This window comes from Salminus brasiliensis, chromosome 14, assembly GCF_030463535.1.
Source record: "Salminus brasiliensis chromosome 14, fSalBra1.hap2, whole genome shotgun sequence".
NCBI classification, from domain to species: Eukaryota; Metazoa; Chordata; class Actinopteri; order Characiformes; family Bryconidae; genus Salminus; species Salminus brasiliensis.
The window spans coordinates 36,824,173-36,846,692 of record NC_132891.1 but is presented as its reverse complement, the minus strand read 5'-3'; the positions used below and the strand labels follow the sequence as shown (position 1 = coordinate 36,846,692).

Sequence of the window (22,520 nt, the reverse complement as noted above, 5' to 3'; positions counted from 1 at the left end):
CCCATCATCTGCTGCTCTGAATCTCCCAGTATCCTTTTATTATTATATTAGACTACTAATACTAGCATCACTACCACTAATAATAACACAATAATATGCATAATGAATAATCACAATCACTATATATATAGTTGTTGTTATTATTATTATTATAAATAGTTGGAGTAATAGTAATCATATTACTATTGGCACTAGGATAAGGGTTTATTATTATTATTATTATTATTATGATTATTATTATTATTATTATTATTATTATTATTAATATTAATATTAGTAATAGCAGTAATAATTACAATAAAATATCAATAATATAAATAGGAATTACTACAATTATGTTTTGGGTTATATATAATGTTACAATTATTCTTGTATTAACAATATTCTCCTTTTTTTTTTTTTACTGAAAAATACATAAACGCTCCTCATCATGATTCAGTACCAGTGGAGTGTTAGTGGGGTGTGCTGTGTTCAGTTCAGGACAGTTTAACAGAGCTTTACCTGCTCCAATAAAACACTCCAGAAACGGGTCAACCATCACAGTCCCACCTCTAACTCACTGGTCACTCCTTCTAAGGAAGCTGGAAGTCTTGATGTAGTCATGGATGATCAGTTATGGTTCTCAGGTCATGTTGCAGTTCTGACTCGGTCCTGCAGATTTCTCCTGGACAACATCCGGAGACTTCGACCCTTCCTCTCTAGAGAGGTCGCCCAGGTTACTGTTCAGTCTCTCCTCACTTCAAGACTTGACCACTGCAGCTCTCTTCTGGCTGGTCTTCCTCTGCTCACCATACTTGACCCCTTCGCACTTGATGGTGATGGTCAAAAGCCGATCCGCACCGAGAGCCCTTCCAGCTTCAATATATTCATAATATATTCATATTGACTTGTGTTTAGGAGTCTAAGATTAGAGGATGTCTGAATTATTAGTCTATTCAAACTAGCTGAGGTTCTTCTTCAGTAAACAGTGAAGCTCTTCTGTCGCTCTGGAGAAAAGATTCTGATACATGCTGTAAATGTAAATGTCTAACTTCTGATCCTACTGATCCTGCTGTCCAGAGACCTGCAGTTCTGAGAGGCTGCAGGGTGTCCTGTTTCTGCAGGATGGGATCAGCGCTCAGGTTCAGGGAGTTTTTACTGAGCTGCAGCAGAGAGCCGAATTCACTACTGAAACTCTAAAGCTCGGCCTTTAATGTTTACTTTCTCTCTCACCTCCTCCAATTTTAATACACACTGCTTCTTAAAATTAAGTCAAATTATTTATGAATAATATTTATTACCAATGTTTACAAATGAGTTTTTCTCTGAATTTTACAATTTAAATTTGACTCATTTTTAGTGTAGCTGAGTATTTACAACAATCAGGGATTAACATTAAAATAACATTAACATTAATTATCATTCAAATATTCAGTAATGAAGTAAACAGTGCATCTATTACCCAGCTGACAACAATACACTGACTTCACTGTTCTAACCAGTAGGAGCAGACCAGGGTCCAGCGAGTGATGGTGTAATGAAGAGCAGTGTGGCTTTACTCCAACAGCAGAAGAGGTCAGAGTAGAGAAGGTGTGTAGAGTCGAGCTATGATCAGAATTCATATTACATCACTGACCACGGCCTTAAAATACCAGCTGCTGACCACAGAGCCTCAAAACCATCTAAACGTGTGTTAGTGAAGTCCCAACATGATTCACTCCCCATTTGGACCTGAGCTGATTTTAATGAGAGGATGTAAATGTAGGGGGTTTAAAGCGTACAACAGTGAAGCCAAGAGAAGAGGCCTAACAGAGATTACTGTTTAGCACTAAGAGACAGACGTGGACCAGAGAATTTTAACATTCATTTTATTGGCTTCAAACTCTGACAGATTACACATATATACATGTATATACATACTTTATGCATGTGTAACAGGGTGGTATGTGTATGTAACAGGGTGGTATGTGTGTGTAACAGGGTGGTATGTGTGTGTAACAGGGTGGTGTGTGTGTGTGTAACAGGGTGGTGTGTGTGTAACAGGGTGGTATGTGTATGTAACAGGGTGGTATGTGTGTGTAACAAGGTGGTGTGTGTAACAGGGTGGTATGTGTATGTAACAGGGTGGTATGTGTGTGTAACAGGGTGGTATGTGTATGTAACAGGGTGGTATGTGTGTGTAACAGGGTGGTATGTGTATGTAACAGGGTGGTATGTGTGTGTAACAGGGTGGTGTGTGTAACAGGGTGGTGTTAGTAAAGCAGAGCAGTATAAAGTTTTACACTGAGAGATTATTCACAGTTCAGCACTGCTGCACAGCCTCCTGTTAGCTCTACAGGTCTTCACAAAGAGTTCCTTCACTGCACTGAGGGTTAGAACCCCTCACTGCTCTCACTGGAGTGGGGTACTACATCTGAGCTGAAGCAGGTTATACTGTATCTGAGCTGAAGCAGGTCTATACTGTATCTGAGCTGAAGCAGGTTTATACTGTATCTGGCGCTGAAGCAGGTCTATACTGTATCTGAGCTGAAGCAGGTTATACTGTATCTGAGCTGAAGCAGGTTATACTGTATCTGAGCTGAAGCAAGGTCTATACTGTATCTGAGCTGAAGCAGGTTATACTGTATCTGAGCTGAAGCAGATCTATACTGTATCTGAGCTGAAGCAGGTTATACTGTATCTGAGCTGAAGCAGGTCTATACTGTATCTGAGCTGAAGCAGGTTATACTGTATCTGAGCTGAAGCAGGTCTATACTGTATCTGAGCTGAAGCAGATCTATACTGTATCTGAGCTGAAGCAGGTTATACTGTATCTGAGCTAAAGCAGGTCTATACTGTATTTGAGCTGAAGCAGGTTATACTGTATCTGAGCTGAAGCAGGTCTATACTGTATCTGAGCTGAAGCAGGTCTATACTGTATCTGAGCTGAAGCAGGTTATACTGTATCTGAGCTGAAGCAGGTCTATACTGTATCTGAGCTGAAGCAGGTTTATACTGTATCTGAGCTGAAGCAGGTCTATGCTGTATCTGAACTGAAGCAGGTTTATACTGTATCTGAGCTGAAGCAGGTCTATACTGTATCTGAGCTGAAGCAGGTTATACTGTATTTGAGCTGAAGCAGGCAGCAGAATTTGGAACATTTGGTGCTAAAAACAGAATCATACAGTTAGAGTAGGAGGTTGGATCATCACCAATGCTGTCTCATCTTCAAACATTCACACATAAGGGTTGTGATGAACACGTCCCTGTAGGTGTTTAGATTCTGACCAATGAGGAAACAAAGATTTAACAGTGTAGAATCACACTGTCTCTGTGTGTCAGTGTGTGTGTGTGTCTGTCTTTGAGGATGCAATAAGACGTTCTTCTTCTTCTGTATCAGATACACTCGCACTTCATGAATCAGCACTGCAAAACAAAAAGTAAGACACTGGTGAGTACACAGTGTGTGTATGTGAAGAGTACAGAGTGTGTGTGTGAAAAGTACAGAGTGTGTGTGTGAGGAGTACAGAGTGTGTGTAAGGAGTACAGAGTGTGTGTGTGAGGAGTACAGAGTGTGTGTAAGGAGTACAGAGTGTGTGTGTGAGGAGTACAGAGTGTGTGTAAGGAGTACAGAGTGTGTGTGAGAGAGAACAGTGTGTGTGTGTGAGAGGAGAACAGTGTGTGTGTGTGTGTGAGGAGTACAGAATGTGTGAGGAGTACAGAGTGTGTGTGTGAGGAGTACAGAGTGTGTGTAAGGAGTACAGAGTGTGTGTAAAGGAGTACAGAGTGTGTGTGTGAGAGAACAGTGTGTGTGTGTGAGAGGAGAACAGTGTGTGTGTGTGTGAGGAGTACAGAGTGTGTGAGGAGTACAGAGTGTGTGTGTGAGGAGTACAGTGTGTGTGTGAGAGAAGAACAGAGTGTGTGTGAGAGGAGAACAGTGTGTGTGTGTGTGTGTGAGGAGTACAGAGTGTGTGAGGAGTACAGTGTGTGTGTAAGGAGAACAGAGTGTGTGTGTGAGGAGTACAGTGTGTGTGTAAGGAGTACAGAGTGTGTGTAAGGAGTACAGAGTGTGTGTAAGGAGTACAGAGTGTGTGTGTAAGAGGAGAACAGTGTGTGTGTGTGAGAGAACAGTGTGTGTGTGAGAGAAGAACAGAGTGTGTGTGAGAGGAGAACAGTGTGTGTGTGTGTGAGGAGTACAGAGTGTGTGAGGAGTACAGTGTGTGTGAGGAGTACAGTGTGTGTGTGTAAGGAGAACTGTGTGTGTGAGGAGAGAACAGTGTGTGTGTGTGAGGAATAGAATGTGTGTGTAAGGAGTACAGTGTGTGAGTAAGGAGTACAGTGTGTGTGTGTAAGGAGAACTGTGTGTGTGAGGAGAGAACAGTGTGTGTGTGTGTGAGGAATAGAATGTGTGTGTGAGAAGTACAGTGTGTGTGTGTGTGTGTTTGTGTGTGTAAGGAGTAGAGTGTGTGTGTGTAAGGAGTAGAGTGTGTGTGTAAGGAGTACAGTGTGTGAGTAAGGAGTACAGTGTGTGTGTGTAAGGAGAACTGTGTGTGTGAGGAGAGAACAGTGTGTGTGTGTGTGAGGAATAGAATGTGTGTGTGAGAAGTACAGTGTGTGTGTGTGTGTGTTTGTGTGTGTAAGGAGTAGAGTGTGTGTGTGTAAGGAGTAGAGTGTGTGTGTAAGGAGTAGAGTGTGTGTGTGTGGAGTAGAGAGTGTGTGAGGAGTACAGTGTGCAGTGTGTGTGAGGAGTAGAGTGTGTGTGTGTGTGTGTGAGGAGTAGAGTGTGTGTGAGAGGAGTAGAGTGTGTGTGTGTGTGTGTGTGTGTGTGTGTGTGAGGAGTAGAGTGTGTGTGTGAGAGGAGTAGAGTGTGTGTGTGTGTGTGAGGAGTAGAGTGTGTGTGTGTGTGAGGAGTAGAGTTTGTGTGTGAGGAGTTAGGAGCAGAGTGTGTGTGTGTGAGGAGTAGAGTGTGTGTGTGAGAGGAGTAGAGTGTGTGTGTGTGTGTGAGGAGTAGAGTGTGTGTGTGTGTGAGGAGTAGAGTTTGTGTGTGAGGAGTTAGGAGCAGAGTGTGTGTGTGTAAGGAGTAGAGTGTGTGTGTGTGGAGTAGAGAGTGTGTGAGGAGTACAGTGTGCAGTGTGTGTGAGGAGTACAGTGTGTGTGTGTGTTTGTGTGTGTAAGGAGTAGAGTGTGTGTGTGAGGAGTAGAGTGTGTGTGTAAGGAGTAGAGTGTGTGTGTGTGTGTGGAGTAGAGAGTGTGTGAGGAGTACAGTGTGTGTGTGAGGAGTAGAGTGTGTGTGTGAGGAGTGAGGAGCAGAGTGTGTGTATGGAGTACCAGTGTGTGTGAGAGTGGTAGAGTGTGAAATTCAGCTGCTTACTTTACTGTCAGGTGTGGAAATGTCTGCTTCAGCTGAGAGATCTTCTTCTTTAGCTCTGACTCTCCTATCTGATTACCGTTCAGATCCAGCTGTGTTAAAGCTGATGAGGGGTTCTCTGTAAGAGCTGAAGTCAGAGCAGCACAGCCTGTATCTGTGATAACGCAGTAAGACAACCTGCAGAGAGAAGAAGAAGAACATCTCATTAACATCTGTGATCTTCACTCAGACCTCCTCACTGTGAACAAAGTTCTAGACTCCAGAACGTTTATTTAACCAGACCTTCACCATGTTGAAATTACTGTTTGGTGGGTGTGAGTTTATCAACATCTGCAGAGGACTTCATGAACAGAAACACAGAGGCTATACTGCAAGATGCAGACCACTAAACAGAATGGTCAGATTACAGTCTGCAAAACAGTTTAAAGAGAGCTGCAGAATTCTGGGAAATGGTCTTGTAGACAGAAGAGACCAAAATGAATCTGTATGTGATGGCAAGAGCGTGAGAGTGTGGAGATAAAAAGGAGCTGTAGGCCTCCTAACCCAATGGCTGGAGCTTCAACCCACAGCAAGATAATGATCCCAAACACACTGCAGAGAAATCACCACCTGTGTGTTTTTCAATGTGGAGAAGTTCATTTAGTCACGTGATTTAAAGAGCCTGAAACAAGTCAGAGCTGAAGACCGCTGCATTAGAGGCTCTACAAAGCATCACCACAATAGCAGCACTTTAAACAGTCACTGCAGGCAAGAGACCCAGTATACAACACAGTGCTAAACATGACTGCTTAAACATGACTGCTTTAATGGACCCGTCACTGTTGTGTCCCAAACATTACAATGTTCTAGAATTAGGGGGAAGTGTGTAGAAGTGCTGTAATTTAAACAGCACTTTTACAAAAGTGGAATGGATCAAATACCCTTAAATTAAAGTCTGGAATGTGGACTTTAATCACGTCTGACTAGTTTATCTGAAACGTTGAACTGTGGAGCAGAGGGAGTGTCTGTCCCAAACATTATGGAGGGCACTGTCTGAGCCTTACAATACATTCTACATTCCATTTACACATTCCAGCTGAAATGTACAGCTGCTACTGAACTTTTACCAACACTGAGGGAGAAGGAGAGAAGGAGGCAAAAAGACATACATAGAGAGAGGGTAGGTGTTGCTTTTATTCTTTATACAATAAAGCTCTCTTTTGAAATTCTCACCTGCACACAGTTAAAATGGTGGGCTATTTTGTGTGTGTATTTGTGTGTGTGGGCTGTACGTACTGTATGTGTGTATGATCTGCATCCATCAGTAACAGATGATCTTACCTCAGTGTCTCCAGTTTACAGTGTTCACTCTTCAGTCCCTCACTGAGCTCCTTCACTCCTGAATCCAGCAGTTTATTGTAACTCAGGTTCAGATCTTTCAGTGAGTTCACTGATCTGAGAACTGAGGCCAGAACTGAACAGCTTCCTTTTGTGAGAACACACTTTTCCAGACTGGGAGAGAAAGAGAATTGATTAGAAGCTAGATACATACAAATACACACACACACTAAAATAACTAAAGCCCTGGAACTTATCTTAACTAACGAACTTAAACTTTAACTGAGCTTCATTCAGGAGATCTTTGGAAACGGTTAAGCACACAGACTAATGAGGCACTGTTTATTTGTGTTTCTCTACATTATATTGATACTGACTTCTAATATGGACCGGTATCAGCCATACAGAACACCTACACTGACCCCACACCTGTATCACTGCTGATACTGAACCCGTATCACTGCTGATACTGCACCCGTATCACTGCTGATACTGAACCCGTATCACTGCTGACCCTGCACCCCTATCACTGCTGACACTGCACCCGTATCACTGCTGATACTGCACCCATATCACTGCTGATAATGCACCCGTATCACTGCTGATACTGCACCCGTATCACTGCTCATACTGAACCTGTATCACTGCTGATAATGCACCCGTATCACTGCTGATAATGCACCCGTATCACTGCTGATAATGCACCCGTATCACTGCTGATACTGCACCCGTATCACTGCTGATACTGCACCCATATCACTGCTAATACTGTACCCGTATCACTGCTGATACTGAACCTGTATCACTGCTGATCCTGCACCCGTATCACTGCTAATACTGTACCCGTATCACTGCTGATACTGCACCCGTATCACTGCTGATACTGAACCTGTATCACTGCTGATAATGCACCCGTATCACTGCTGATACTGCACCCGTATCACTGCTGACACTGCACCCGTATCACTGCTGATACTGAACCTGTATCACTGCTGATACTGAACCCGTATCACTGCTGATACTGAACCCGTATCACTGCTGATACTGAACCCATATCACTGCTGATACTGCACCCGTATCACTGCTGACACTGCACCCGTATCACTGCTGATACTAAACAGCTGATACTGCACCCGTATCACTGCTGACACTGCACCCGTATCACTGCTGACACTGCACCCGTATCACTGCTGATACTGAACCTGTATCACTGCTGATAATGCACCCGTATCACTGCTGATACTGCACCCGTATCACTGCTGATACTGTACCCGTATCACTGCTAATACTGTACCTGTATCACTGCTGATACTGAACCCGTATCACTGCTGATACTGAACCCGTATCACTGCTGATACTGAACCCGTATCACTGCTGATACTGCACCCGTATCACTGCTGACACTGCACCCGTATCACTGCTGATACTGAACCCGTATCACTGCTGATACTGAACCCGTATCACTGCTGATACTGAACCCGTATCACTGCTGATACTGCACCCGTATCACTGCTGACACTGCACCCGTATCACTGCTGACACTGCACCCGCATCACTGCTGACACTGCACCCGTATCACTGCTGATACTGAACCCGTATCACTGCTGATACTGAACCCGTATCACTGCTAATACTGTACCCGTATCACTGCTAATACTGCACCCGTATCACTGCTGATACTGTACCCGTATCACTGCTGATACTGAACCCATATCACTGCTGATCCTGAACCCATATCACTGCTAATACTGCACCCGTATCACTGCTGATACTGTACCCGTATCACTGCTGATACTGAACCCATATCACTGCTGATCCTGAACCCATATCACTGCTAATACTGCACCCGTATCACTGCTGATACTGTACCCGTATCACTGCTGATACTGAACCCATATCACTGCTGATACTGCACCCGTATCACTGCTGACACTGCACCCGTATCACTGCTGATACTAAACAGCTGATACTGCACCCGTATCACTGCTGACACTGCACCCGTATCACTGCTGACCCTGCACCCGTATCACTGCTGATAATGCACCCGTATCACTGCTGATACTGCACCCGTATCACTGCTGACACTGCACCCGTATCACTGCTGACACTGCACCCGTATCACTGCTGATACTGAACCTGTATCACTGCTGATAATGCACCCGTATCACTGCTGATACTGCACCCGTATCACTGCTGATACTGCACCCGTATCACTGCTGATACTGAACCTGTATCACTGCTGATAATGCACCCGTATCACTGCTGATAATGCACCCGTATCACTGCTGATAATGCACCCGTATCACTGCTGATAATGCACCTGTATCACTGCTGACACTGCACCCGTATCACTGCTGACACTGCACCCGTATCACTGCTGATACTGCACCCGTATCACTGCTGATACTGAACCCGTATCACTGCTAATACTGTACCCGTATCACTGCTGATACTGAACCTGTATCACTGCTGATCCTGCACCCGTATCACTGCTGATACTGCACCCGTATCACTGCTGACACTGCACCCGTATCACTGCTGATACTGTACCCGCATCACTGCTGATACTGCACCTGTATCACTGCTGACACTGCATCCGTATCACTGCTGATACTGCACCTGTATCACTGCTGACACTGCATCCGTATCACTGCTGACACTGCATCCGTATCACTGCTGACCCTGCACCCATATCACTGCTGATAATGCACCCGTATCACTGCTGATACTGCACCCGTATCACTGCTGACACTGCACCCGTATCACTGCTGATACTGAACCTGTATCACTGCTGATAATGCACCCGTATCACTGCTGATACTGCACCCGTATCACTGCTGATACTGCACCCGTATCACTGCTGATACTGAACCTGTATCACTGCTGATAATGCACCCGTATCACTGCTGATAATGCACCCGTATCACTGCTGATAATGCACCCGTATCACTGCTGATACTGCACCTGTATCACTGCTGACACTGCACCCGTATCACTGCTGACACTGCACCCGTATCACTGCTGACACTGCACCCGTATCACTGCTGATACTGAACCCGTATCACTGCTGATACTGAACCCGTATCACTGCTAATACTGTACCCGTATCACTGCTGATACTGCACCCGTATCACTGCTGATACTGCACCCGTATCACTGCTGATCCTGCACCCGTATCACTGCTGATACTGCACCCGTATCACTGCTGATACTGCACCTGTATCACTGCTGACACTGCACTTCTACACAGGAACATATTCTGGCTTGCTACGCTCAGTCTGGAGCACTGAAGTCAGGAGTAGCATCAGTGTGAAACTAACTGAGCGTGCTGCAGAATTATTGAGCACTTACGCGAGCGCTGTTAGACTGGAGTCCAGATCTGCACTTTGACCGTTCATGGTGCTTTAAGTCTGAACATGTGATCTTGCTGTTCTGTTCATGTCAGATTTCTGAGAAACAGTCAGGGTTCTGAATCACTACAGGACAGTCGGATCAGCGCTGTTTAACCAATTTACTTTATTACGTCCCTCCATGTTACTGGTTACGAGCTGAGCCAATTTAATCAGTTATTGGTTTCGTTACTGTGATTGTGGGTATTAATTAAATAAATTATGGTCTCCTGTTCTCTCAGTGGCTGAGAGACTGAGGTGAAAGGCTGTCCTGACTGGCTGAGTGAGGTGAAAGGCTGTCCTGACTGGCTGAGTGAGGTGAAAGGCTGTCCTGATTGGCTGAGTGAGGTGAAAGGCTGTCCTGACTGGCTGAGTGAGGTGAAAGGCTGTCCTGACTGGCTGAGTGAGGTGAAAGGCTGTCCTGACTGGCTGAGTGAGGTGAAAGGCTGTCCTGACTGGCTGAGTGGTTGGTGTGGCGCAACAGATAACACCACCACAAACCATTGCGTTACAACAACACCATGTGGGAGACCAGGGTTCGATTCCCGGTCTGGGTGACTATGCTGCGCTACACCAATAAGAGTCCCTGGGCAAGACTCCTAACACTACATTGGCCCACCTCTGTAATACGAGTAACCTTGTAAGTCGCTCTGGATAAGAGCGTCAGCTAAATGCCATGAATGTAAATGTCAATGAGTGAGGTGGAAGGCTGTCCTGACTGGCTGAGTGAGGTGAAAGGCTGTCCTGATTGGCTGAGTGAGGTGGAAGACTTTGGAAATTGAAATGCTATCAGCTCTAAATGCATTGTGTTCCAGACTGAGCTCAGCAGGCCAGAATATGTTACTGTTCAGCAGAGAGGCGGTGTTTCCCCTTTAACATTCCGAATTTTACTTTATGTTGTATATTTCTTTCTTAGTAATTAAATAAAAGCTACTCATACAGAATTACCATCTCGGTGTGAATGACATATCAATAATAATGTACCAGTTGCCAAATATAAATACAACTATTGAATTTAAAATTAAATGTTGAGCCCAAACCTGCTTGATTTAATGGGAGAATTTAATTCTAACTTTGATTCTGATATTCCTCCATACTGAACACTTATACAGCTGAAAGTTTGCTGAACTAAAACGTTGTCTTTAGTTTGTTAATGAAAGATCAACAACAACAAAAGAAATCCCCAGCGTAATCCCATGTGTTGTATATAAGATGTCCGTGAACCAGAAGAATTCTGGAATCTGGCAGAAAGTCCGAATTTGGCACAACACCTGCAGCTTGAGAGAAGTACCGCTACACAAGACAAAAAACAGCAAAGAGTAAAATGTACAAGTGACTGTCCTGTGTACTGGTGAGTTCAGGCCCACTTCAAGCACTGATAATGACATTATTGGTCAGTGTTTTACTTCATGTTTTTAAAGTGATAATGAATAAATCCTAATGAATAATGAATAAAGTCATAATGAATGAATCACAGTTTTTTGGTTTATGTTTTCTAGATGCATTACACAGCTTTTTATGTCAATTCATGCAGTTTCGATATTTACTGTCAATTTTTTCTTTCTTCACCAGTGATTGTTTTGCAAAATACATTATAATAGATGTGTCCATTTATGTATGCTAATTCATTTGCCAATATAAAAAAATTGTAATATGTTTTACAAATACAAAACATTAAATAAACTACTTTCTTAGCAAAATCTACCTTTTCTCTTTTTTATGGATTGTAGTTTGTGTTGGTGGGGGATAAACTGCTCCAGTTTCTGGTTGGTTTAAGAAAGTAAAGTGGGTCAGCAGATCACTCATGCTGCCGGCTTTGCTCTGGTTTCAGCAGCTGTGATTCTGCTCAGTATCAGTGATGTAAGGGGATCTATTAAGGGCTGTGGAAGAGCAGGAATCAGGGTTCCACTCGTTTCCACTGAGACAGGGACCTGTGCTAATGATGACTACAGGCAGCGGGACCTTCTTGATACGTTGTTAATATTGATACATATGAAAACAGGTCTTTGAGGGTCTGCAGTGATCACCTAGTGGCAGTGAACTACCACGGGGTTTCCCATGGACTGGAACATGGCAGGAACAGATTTACAGTGCTGTGAAGATTATTCTTGAGAAATATTGTAAGAATTTTTGTCATTTTTCTATTTAGTTTGGTACAGAAACTCCATCAGTCATGTATACATGTATACATGTATATCGTGTGTTACTCAGCACAGCTGAACAATTAGAGCTCAGTACAGAACTAAAACCCAGCTGTAAAACAGTCTAATTCTAAACCCTAAACCTGTTCCATATGTCTTACTTTCTTTACAGTCTCAAACACACAGTGGTCACTTCCTGAGAGTATGGTGTGTTTGGTGTGTTTATGGTCTTTATCTGCATAAGCTGTGTAAAGCATCAGGCTTGTTGAAATTCAATGTGTAGTTTTTTGTGTAATATAAATTTTATTATTCATGAATTCATTAAATTATTATACTGCAGACGGCTGGTGTTTGAAGTTTATCAGCTGTCTGCCTAACTGAGTTTAGAGACTGTAGTCTAGGATTACTAAAGACAAGCTAAATGTGTCTCTGTAGGTGCTCTCTGTTCTACAAGACTGTCTTTCCAGGAATATTTCTAGTGCAGTCAGGTACTATTTCTGCTTTAGGAGAACGGATTTGATCATTAAACCATGGGATGAGCTTTCACTGCCTAATCCTTTAATGTCTCAAGGGTGCCACAATATTCTTCTAATATTCTCTATTCCTTTAGTAGTAATATCCAGTTTGATGAATTATAGAGGTCATCAATAAAACTACCAGCTGTAGAGGATGAGAATTTATGACCAGTGTTCTGGTTTATGATTAGAGTATAATGTAAATAGCAGCTATAACTCCACCCCGCCACACACAAGGGTGGTGTATGTACCTGTGGTTTGCAAGCGTGGTCTAATCCATGTTTCAGAGGTCTAGTCCATGAGACAGAGCATCAAATCCCTGACCAGTAATGGTGTCACTGAGAACAGCTTTAGAATTCAGCTATTAAATGAATCATAGTATAAGTTGTAGTGTTAGTCTAGTGTTAGATCAGTGGTGCTGATCAGAGGAAGTTGGGTAAACCAGTTTAATACAGGTTAAGCTGTTAGAACAGACTTTCTGTTCACCCTGAATCTGGGTTTAATTAGAGGAACAGGCTCAACAGAGTGGACTCTACATGACCCTCTATCAGAAAGTCGGTGTGGCTTCGGCTCTGATAAGTCGATATCTGCAAAATAACCAATCACATGGACAGCTTCCTCTCTGCTGGTGGAACTTTACACAGTGCGTCTGCCTGAGGGTGTTTGTAGTTTCTTATTCATAATTATCATCTCGCTTTCATCTATGTATGATTATGATTAGTAAAGAATGTAATACTACTGTATAATCTCTCTCATTAGAGAGACAGAGAGAGAGAGCGCAAGAGAGACAGCCTTACACAGAACACTAACTAAACTCATGTGTGATCTGCATTCATCAGTAACAGATGATCTTACCTCAGTGTCTCCAGTCTACAGTGTTCACTCTTCAGTCCCTCACTGAGCTTCTTCACTCCTGAATCCTGCAGTTTATTCTCATTCAGGTTCAGCTCTGTCAGTGTTGTTAAGCTCGGTGAGCAGAGAACTGAGGCCAGAACTGCACAGCTTTCCTCTGAGAGATCACAGTCAATCAGCCTAGAACAGAAACGAGTACACATCAGAACACTGCATACAAACAGACTGACGGAGGTGGAGGTGTGTGTGTGTGTTGGGGGTGAGGGGTGGGGGTGAGGAGGAGGAGGGTATGTAAATTAGCTGGGTGGGATCTGCAGCTTCTCTTTCTTCTTCATACTTCTGAGATCTGAAATTCCTCCTCCATAAAGAAACAGAACAGTCCACTCCTAACATGTGTGTGGTTGTAATGTTTTGGCAGATCAGTGTATTTTGTCTTTGTTTTCATTTCTGTTGTTTTGGTGGATCTGAATCTGGCTGTTGGCTACAGAGGGTTCAGAGGGCAGGAGAAATTGAATAGTAGGGCCAATAGGTTCTACTACACTGACCAGAGAGAGAAACACACACACACACACACACACACACTATATGGGATGGGGGGGGGGGGGTGTTACATGCTTGACTTTATGGTTTTTCGTATTAGTACATATAAAAAAACATCTATACTTACAGTTGAAACCCGAAGTTTACACACACTGTCTGATCTCAAATCAGACTAAACCTTTCTGGTTATAGATCAGTTAGGATCTTCTGATATGTTTGCTGATCAGATCAAACTGCGTGTTTGAGGTCCACAGGTGCCTCCAATTAACTCAAATATCAATTAACCTATCAAAATCTTTCAAAAGCCATGACCTCACCTGGGCTTTCACCTGTTTCACCTGTTTACAGACAGTCATCTTAGTGTATGAAAACCTGTGACCTTAAATAATGATATAATCCTGACTCCCTTAAACCCAGAGAGATTTAAGATCAGACAGTGGATGTAATGTTTTTATACAGTGTATGTACAACTTCTGGTTTTACCGTAAATCATTAGCATTAGTGTCATTAGGGTTCTGTCAGTTTTCTATATATTTTTAAATAATTGTTTTTTTGTGATAAAATAGAGAAGTTTGTTTTAAATGAATCTGGGTACTGGTTTTGGTTTAATTGCCTCCTGTTCTGAACCTGCTGAGTGTTATGATAATAAGCATTGATGACAGTGCTGTAAGACTTTCCCCTGATCAAACACACCTGATCCAGTTAATCAGCTAATTAACAAGCCCTTCCTGAACTGAAGGCTGTGTTAAATCATGAAACTCCACTGAAGTGTGTAGACGGGTTCTGCAGGACCCCCCTGTCCTCATGCTCAGAGCTGTGATGAAGGCTTGGTTGGACTGATGTAAGTGTGTGAATTCTGATCTGGCTGTCAGATTTTAACACCACTATGAAAGTAAATTCAGTGTGTGCTCTTGTTCACACTGCCACACATAACAAATCTGAGTCACACTGAAGAAAATCATTGTAATCTGCTTTATGAACGTAGTGTAGGAAACGTAAAGGAAAAGGGTTGGTCCAATGTTTGATTATTCATTAAACCCCCTTATGATCTACGTATGCTCCAGAGCTCAGCAGAGAACACATCACAGTGACGTTAGGGTTCATTTAAGAGTAATCATTAACACAGAACGTAGAAACATGGAGGTCTGTAGTGAATGATGAGACAAAGACGACCGTAATCACCACTGTGTTGGACACAGGATCTGAATTCTCAGTGTTTAAAGAAAAAGACCTCCATTCTGAGTGTGCTTTAGTGTTGGTCTTCCGGACAAAGTCTTGAGGGGAGGCTTCCTCGAACTCATTAGCAAAAAGCAATGAAATGGTTACAACAGCCCTTAGAGGTCGTGTAGGACGAATAGTTGGATGACAAGAAAAGAGATTTTCTTTTCCTGGATCATTTTTTACTTACTAGAGAGAACAAACGTTTACACATTTCCTGTTGTGCACTGCGTTTAAAAATGTGAAAAGTAGTGTAAGTAAATGTAAATGTCCACATGGTTCAGTGGGCTAAGACCAATGACTGCTCCCTACTTGCTTCCTTACAGTAAAAGACTTTTCCTTTGAACAGCTGCAGCTCCTCCCCCTAGAACATTCCACTATCAGCCCGGCTGAAACGGATATAGAGTCTACTGATTAAAACATAACATTACATACTGAGTCGAACACTCATCACTGATGAAGCATCATGAGGTCATCAACATTCATCAACAGTTACTGTGAACACTTCTTCACATTTCTTTCCCTTTACAGGTTCTAACCTCTCCTCCCCTTCAGCAGGACCAACCACTGACCCACACACTGCAAAATAACCAGTCACACACCACTGACCGCTTCCTCTCTGCTGGAGGAACTGTACACACTACGTCTGTCTGAGAGTGAAGAGAGTCCAGACTGTTTATAGTTTCACTCTTATTCATATTTATCATCTCACTTTCATCTGAGTGTGATTAATAAAGACTGGACTATCATTGTATAATATTGCTGTTTTCTGGAGAGAGAGGATGAGTGTGTTCTATAAACACTGTCATCTTCCTTTTAATCAAAAAAGACTGGACTACACACACACACACACACACACACACACACACACACACAACACTAACTACACTCGTGTGTGTGAGATCTGGTTGAGTGAGAGAGTGATGATCTTACCTCAGTGTCTCCAGTTTACAGTGTTCACTCTTCAGTCCATCACTGAGCTTCTTCACTCCTGAATCCTCCAGATTATTCTTATTCAGGTTCAGATCTTTCAGTGAGTTCACTGATCTGAGAACTGAGGCCAGAACTGAACAGCTTTTCTCTGAGAGAGAACAGTCATTAAGCCTGGAACAGAAAGAGAAAAGAGGAGAAGGGAAGAGGGGTATGTAAGTATGTAAATTAGCTGGGTGGAGCGAGCACACACTAGCGTGACTATCTGCAGCTTCTCCATCTAACATCTGAAATTCTTCCTCCATCAATAACAGTAAAAGCTCAAACTACCTGCATATATGATCTGCATGGCTGACAGATGTTCAGGATTCTGCACAGGCAGGGGAAAAGAACAGCTCTAACATTTTAATAATGCCCTAAAACAAATTTACAGAGTTTTATTAAAGCATAATAAATGATTTAATAATCATTTTTAATTGGTCACACAGTTATGCACACAACCTGCCCGTGGTTTTAATGTTATGGCTGGTGTATTTTGTCACTGTTATACAAAACCCTTATCTCCATTTTTCAGTTTCTGATATAATTTGATTCTGGCAGTTGGATAAAGAGGGTGTAAAAATGCAGCACCAGAGTTAAAAGAACCCCACAAACCTGGGTCTATTTTCCTTTATTTTGAAATTGGTATCACACCCCCTGAGGTGCAGTCTGTAGTGTAGGCCTGCCGCAATAATTACGTTATGGACTTATCGTACGATAAATGGACGTGTCCACGATAAGTTTAGCAGACGCTGATGATGATAGCCCTTTTTATAGGTTTTAGCAAGATTTCTGCAAGGCACACGGTGCTGCTCTCTCGCCGGCTCCCTATCTAAGGCGAAGACATGTCTGGGCCAGACAGCGCAATCTATCGGTTAGGAAACGCGTGCGTTGCACACAGAGGAGGCAGACGCAGGTGGAGGCAGACGCAGGTGGAGGCCTGTTAGCTGGCGAACATATTCCAGGCTAATAGGAATTTGCAAAAAAAAGTTACACAGATCTAGAAAGAAAGTCAGCTTTAACGAGGCGGTATGTCGTCTTTGTCTAAAAACAGTGGCAATAAAAGGTGGTAATACAACTAACCTAAGAGCCCATTTAAAGCACAACCATCCAGTTCAATTTTCCGAGCTGGAAGCAGGTGATCATCACGGATGCCTTTGCTCGACAGTGTAAATATAAACGTGATAGCGGAAAACGGCGCACGATTACAAACAGTGTAATCATTATATAGCCAAAGAGATGCTAGTTAAATACTGTGGAGAAACCAGCATTCAAAAACATGCTGAAAACGTTTGACAGGCAGTACGAATTGCCAAAGAAAACATACATCTCTCAAACTGCCATTCCAGCTTTATATAATGAAGTGAAAGACATCGCATTTTACTCTGCCACTACAGATATGACCCCATACATGAGCTTGACAATACATTACATTACTGCTAACTGGAACAGAAGTTGTACTGTAGGGGGAGCCCAGAAGCAAGAAAACAAATATAAATATATATTGCTTTGGATTCATCTTTTGTCCAGATCTTATATTTCCTTTCATTGCTGAGGTTTCTGGACCTGTTTGATTGTAGAAGGTTCATGGCCTGTCTTCACTGTAACACTGTACATATTGAAGGTTGTGGCTGTATTAAATGGCTGAAGGTGGATTAGTGTGTCTGGGTCTCGCTTTCTTCCTGACTGCCTCATCTTCATCCTTCCACTCACAGATACTCTCACCATATGTTACTGACCTCTAGACTAATGACCCAAACACCAGCTCATGGACTTTAAATGATCTCTGAATGTGAATAATCACCGTTTCTGAAGCTTTAGTCTGATAGAATAGCATTTTAATCAGTGTTTAATAATGTTCAACTCCACACCAGTCACCAGTCTTCACCAGAACACACACACCTCTGACCTCTCTCTCTGGCTCTGGATGTGTCCAGTCTGATTTGTTTTTTTCACCTGAGCGCATTAGTAAAGCGTAAAAGCTGATGACACAGGAAGTGTCTTTTAGGCAGTTAACCTCTCGACCTTTCTCAGCGTCTCAGAGATGAGTAAAATGCTGTAGGTAATGATGCAGGTAGACCGTGTGGTCATTGTTCAGTAGTCATTGTTCTCATCATGGTATAGGAAATGTGAGCAGTGTGTAAATACACAACCAAATACTTTCTGAAGCCACAGATCTGATGAGCTGGTTTAGAGGAATTCACTGAAAACCTGAACAGTGACTGTTTTCCAAATGAACACTGAAGAATAACACATTTGTTAACATCAGTGGAAGAGATCTGGGGATCTTGCCCATCCAACTTTGTTTTTCAATGGTATTATAGAATCAGAAATATAATCATTAAAAGTACTGTTCTTAAAGGATATATACAGGGATAGTAATGTACCAGTTAGTATAACAGGATAGATTAGATGTTTAATTTGCCTTGGAATTATCTTTATAGTGTTTTATTCCAGAAAAATAGAAGCTTCAGGCTCTGAGATGTCTGCACATGTCCATATCACAGATACAGGGTGTTATAAATTCATAAACATAAATTAGAAAATATAAAAGTTAGGTGGTGGAGGATGGGATGTGCAGACTTAATAACTGATACTCAATTAATATTTAATAAATTAGCTTATTTCATTGTCTTGGGCTAGTTGGGAGTGAGAGTGAAGCTGAGAAGTAACAGTTTTTACTGGGGTGGTGGGCCTTTTAACGGCTGTTAAGCTATTTTCATTTATAATAAACAGGCAAAACTACCTTGGGGCTCCCACCACAAGAAAATAATTCCCTTTTTTCATTATCTTCCACCTATTCATTAATTCTCTTCTTAGTAGTTCTGGGTTCTGGGGAACAGACTGCTTTAGCGTCAGTGTACAGTTGATGTTCTGTTTCCAGCAGCTGGTTAGATCACTCAGTAATTATGAGGCATGAGGAGTGTTGTTATGGGATGTGGAAATACTCAGCTGAGAGTATGAATCAGTGCTAATCTGCACTCTTTATCTGATAAACAGATTTGTGAGAATAATGGGTAAAGGTAAAACAGTACCCTGAACATGGTCCTGGTACTGAAGTTGAAGTGATAAATCACTGAAAGTGTGCAGTGCGTATCACTAAATGACAGTAGCAATATCAGTCACTTTGCCACTCAGGGAATATCACACGTCCAAGTACTCCTCACACAGTGGATCAATACATTTATCAGATTTTAGAGCGCAAAGGTATTAAAACAACTTAGCTTAGAGTTCACTGAGTCATCAGGAGGAATGTTTTTGCTGGTCAGACAAAGGCGAGGAGTGTGTGTTTACCACTGAATGTAGTTCTACGGGAGGGCAGATATTATCTGAATTCATTTGATCACATTATTTAAGCAATAGAGGTGCTTAGTCACTTTAAGTGACCAGTGCTGGACTGGTCATCTAATGATGCTGTTAGCTCCCTTCACTAACCCATTGAACCCATAGTGAACATAATTATGACCTGTTATTATACACTCAGCACAGTGCTGTACCACACACTGAGGATTAGAACAAAACTACATATAACAGCTAAACAGTAAAATCACAGAGAGGGAATACAGTCTCCTGATTGACTGGGTGTTTATCTCTGTTTTGTTTATTTACAAATGGAGGGGTGTTGCATAGACACGTCTTGGGTCTTTAAAGCACAGCTATTGGTCACAGATGAGAATGTGTGCCAAAGTTGAACTTATAAATAAAAATGGAGGAGACACAGCCATCCCATTTTACCTGGGTGAATTTGGTCTTGAGTATTTGAAGAGATTATCAGAGGAAATTCTGTTAAATAAATCATAATCTGGAGTCATAGAACTGTGTAACGCTGTGGAACCCATAGAGTCATATTAGTGCAAAATCCTGTAGTATTACTCTACCACCTCTACAGCCCACATGCTGCTCCACCTTCAGATCAAGCTTCTGGAGAACTGCATGTATACAGCTGTCCATGAGGTGGCGCTTAAAGTCAATCTCAATCAATCAGGCTCAATCAATATTCTCATGATTTTTTTGAGAAAAATGACGACTGTATTCAGGCTGTTGTTTAATCTACTACTGAGACATGCGTTGGGAGGTTGGAGGAGTTTGGTGCATGGCCTGACCATGCTGGAGGGAGGTGTTGATGCTAGTCTTCTGCAATAATTAATCTTTAAACAGTGCAGCCATCATACACACTGTGACATGTTTGTATTTTTCTATGAGGTGTTACTTTCATATGAATCACTAAAATAAATGGATAATGCAACTTTATATCATGTGCTCTTTCTCTCCCTCTCACACACACAATCCAGAAGTCCTTTCACCATCAAAACCTCAGAACATTACCTAGATACTTTCACCATTAATGTTCAGGCTTTGTGTTGGACGTGATGTTAACAGCTGCTTCTTTTCTGAATGAACTAAGCCCACTCTCACAGTCTCTGTCTGAAACTCTGCTGGAGAACCAAAAGCAGAACACACTCGCTCTGCAGAAGCCCCGCCCACAGTCAGGGTAGATGTTATAGATTCTCTCTGAATCATGTTCTGTTTTCACTCCCAACACTAAACTAAACACTTAGCTGTTAAACTAAAGCTCTGACAACCTCAGTGTTTCATGATCTGTTCACACACAAGCCAAATTCTGCAGAAAAACTGCCAGCTCTGTTTTACTGAAATACTCACAGAGCTGTTGTGGATGATGCGATGACTCTCTGCAGCTTCTGAACACCTCTGTCTGTTGGGACGTACTTCTTCAGCCTAAACTCTTTCAGCTCCTCTTTTGTGTTCAGTAAAGTAGACTCTACATGATCCCACTGAAGAGGAGAGAGGTCATGGTGAAGGAGACGATCGTCACCGTCTGAGATCAGGTATGATCTGACTGCACACAGAAGAGAATGATAAAGCAGTTACTTCAGCAGAACAGACTCACAGATCTACTCAAATACAGATCACTGATTTCTGATCAGCTGTTATTAATAATAACTCATACATTATTACAGGATCCCAGATTCAACAATAATCAGTCAGTTTAGTTCAGCTTTATTAATCACTGTTTCAGGGAGAAATGAGCAGACAGTGTTTCCTGTCCTGCAGTGGAATAAGCAGGTTCTCAGCTCCACACAGTAAGAAGCTGAACCATGTGATGTTAAAATGCTCCACTAACATCAAAACCATATTTTCATATTGTCATACAGTTCCTGTGAGCAGATATTTAATCATAACAGCTGTGTATTCTATCCCAGCACACCACATCCTGTTCAGAACCTAAAAATGTTTTAATTCTGTAGGTAAATCCAAGCTTTCTTTACAGTAGGAGTGTAAACACAAACACAAACAGCTTCAGAAAAACAAAACAATAAATACCTGCAGAAAAGAGGAGAGGAAATATCAGTCACCTAAAACACCTGTCCTCAGCGTTTAGTATTTCACTGTCGGTACGATCATAAATACTATCGATCTGTATAGAATTACTGTACTGCTTTACTCCCAGTCTACTACAGCAGGTCTCAGTCTGGTGCAGCAGGTCTCAGTCTGGTACAGCAGGTCTCAGTCTACTACAGCAGGTCTCAGTTCGGTACAGCAGGTCTCAGTCAGGTGCAGCAGGTCTCAGTCTGGTGCAGCAGGTCTCAGTCTGGTGCAGCAGGTCTCAGTCTACTACAGCAGGTCTCAGTCTGGTGCAGCAGGTCTCAGTCTGGTACAGCAGGTCTCAGTCTACTACAGCAGGTCTCAGTCTGGTACAGCAGGTCTCAGTCCACTACAGCAGGTCTCAGTCCGGTACAGCAGGTCTCAGTCCGGTACAGCAGGTCTCAGTCTACTACAGCAGGTCTCAGTTCGGTACAGCAGGTCTCAGTCTACTACAGCAGGTCTCAGTTCGGTACAGCAGGTCTCAGTCAGGTGCAGCAGGTCTCAGTCTACTACAGCAGGTCTCAGTCTGGTACAGCAGGTCTCAGTCTACTACAGCAGGTCTCAGTCTGGTACAGCAGGTCTCAGTTCGGTACAGCAGGTCTCAGTCCACTACAGCAGGTCTCAGTCCGGTGCAGCAGGTCTCAGTCCGGTGCAGCAGGTCTCAGTCCGGTACAGCAGGTCTCAGTCCGGTACAGCAGGTCTCAGTCCGGTACAGCAGGTCTCAGTTCGGTACAGCAGGTCTCAGTTCGGTGCAGCAGGTCTCAGTCCGGTGCAGCAGGTCTCAGTCCACTACAGCAGGTCTCAGTCCGGTACAGCAGGTCTCAGTCCGGTACAGCAGGTCTCAGTCCGGTACAGCAGGTCTCAGTCC

The 22,520-nt window shown here is 42.8% G+C and overlaps 2 protein-coding genes across 3 annotated transcripts in view; one reads left to right on the top strand and one right to left on the bottom strand.

Annotated features, from left to right (window-relative positions):
• Positions 1 to 22,520, top strand: part of LOC140577237 (butyrophilin-like protein 8) — a 161,721-nt gene that overhangs the window by 13,869 nt on the left and 125,332 nt on the right. The gene's annotated exons all lie outside the window — the stretch shown is intronic.
• Positions 2,941 to 22,520, bottom strand: part of LOC140577236 (butyrophilin-like protein 9) — a 49,639-nt gene continuing 30,059 nt past the window's right edge. The window contains exons 7-12 of one of the 2 annotated variants that reach the window (XM_072697105.1): positions 20,930 to 21,125; positions 16,232 to 16,402; positions 13,544 to 13,720; positions 6,647 to 6,817; positions 5,330 to 5,503; positions 2,941 to 3,384 (exon numbers count right to left, since the gene is read on the bottom strand). In XM_072697105.1, coding sequence (XP_072553206.1) covers positions 3,372 to 3,384; positions 5,330 to 5,503; positions 6,647 to 6,817; positions 13,544 to 13,720; positions 16,232 to 16,402; positions 20,930 to 21,125 — 902 coding nt within the window. In that variant the 3' untranslated portion in view covers positions 2,941 to 3,371. The remainder of the gene's footprint in view (positions 3,385 to 5,329; positions 5,504 to 6,646; positions 6,818 to 13,543; positions 13,721 to 16,231; positions 16,403 to 20,929; positions 21,126 to 22,520) is intronic. The other variant, XM_072697106.1, reaches the window with a different exon arrangement.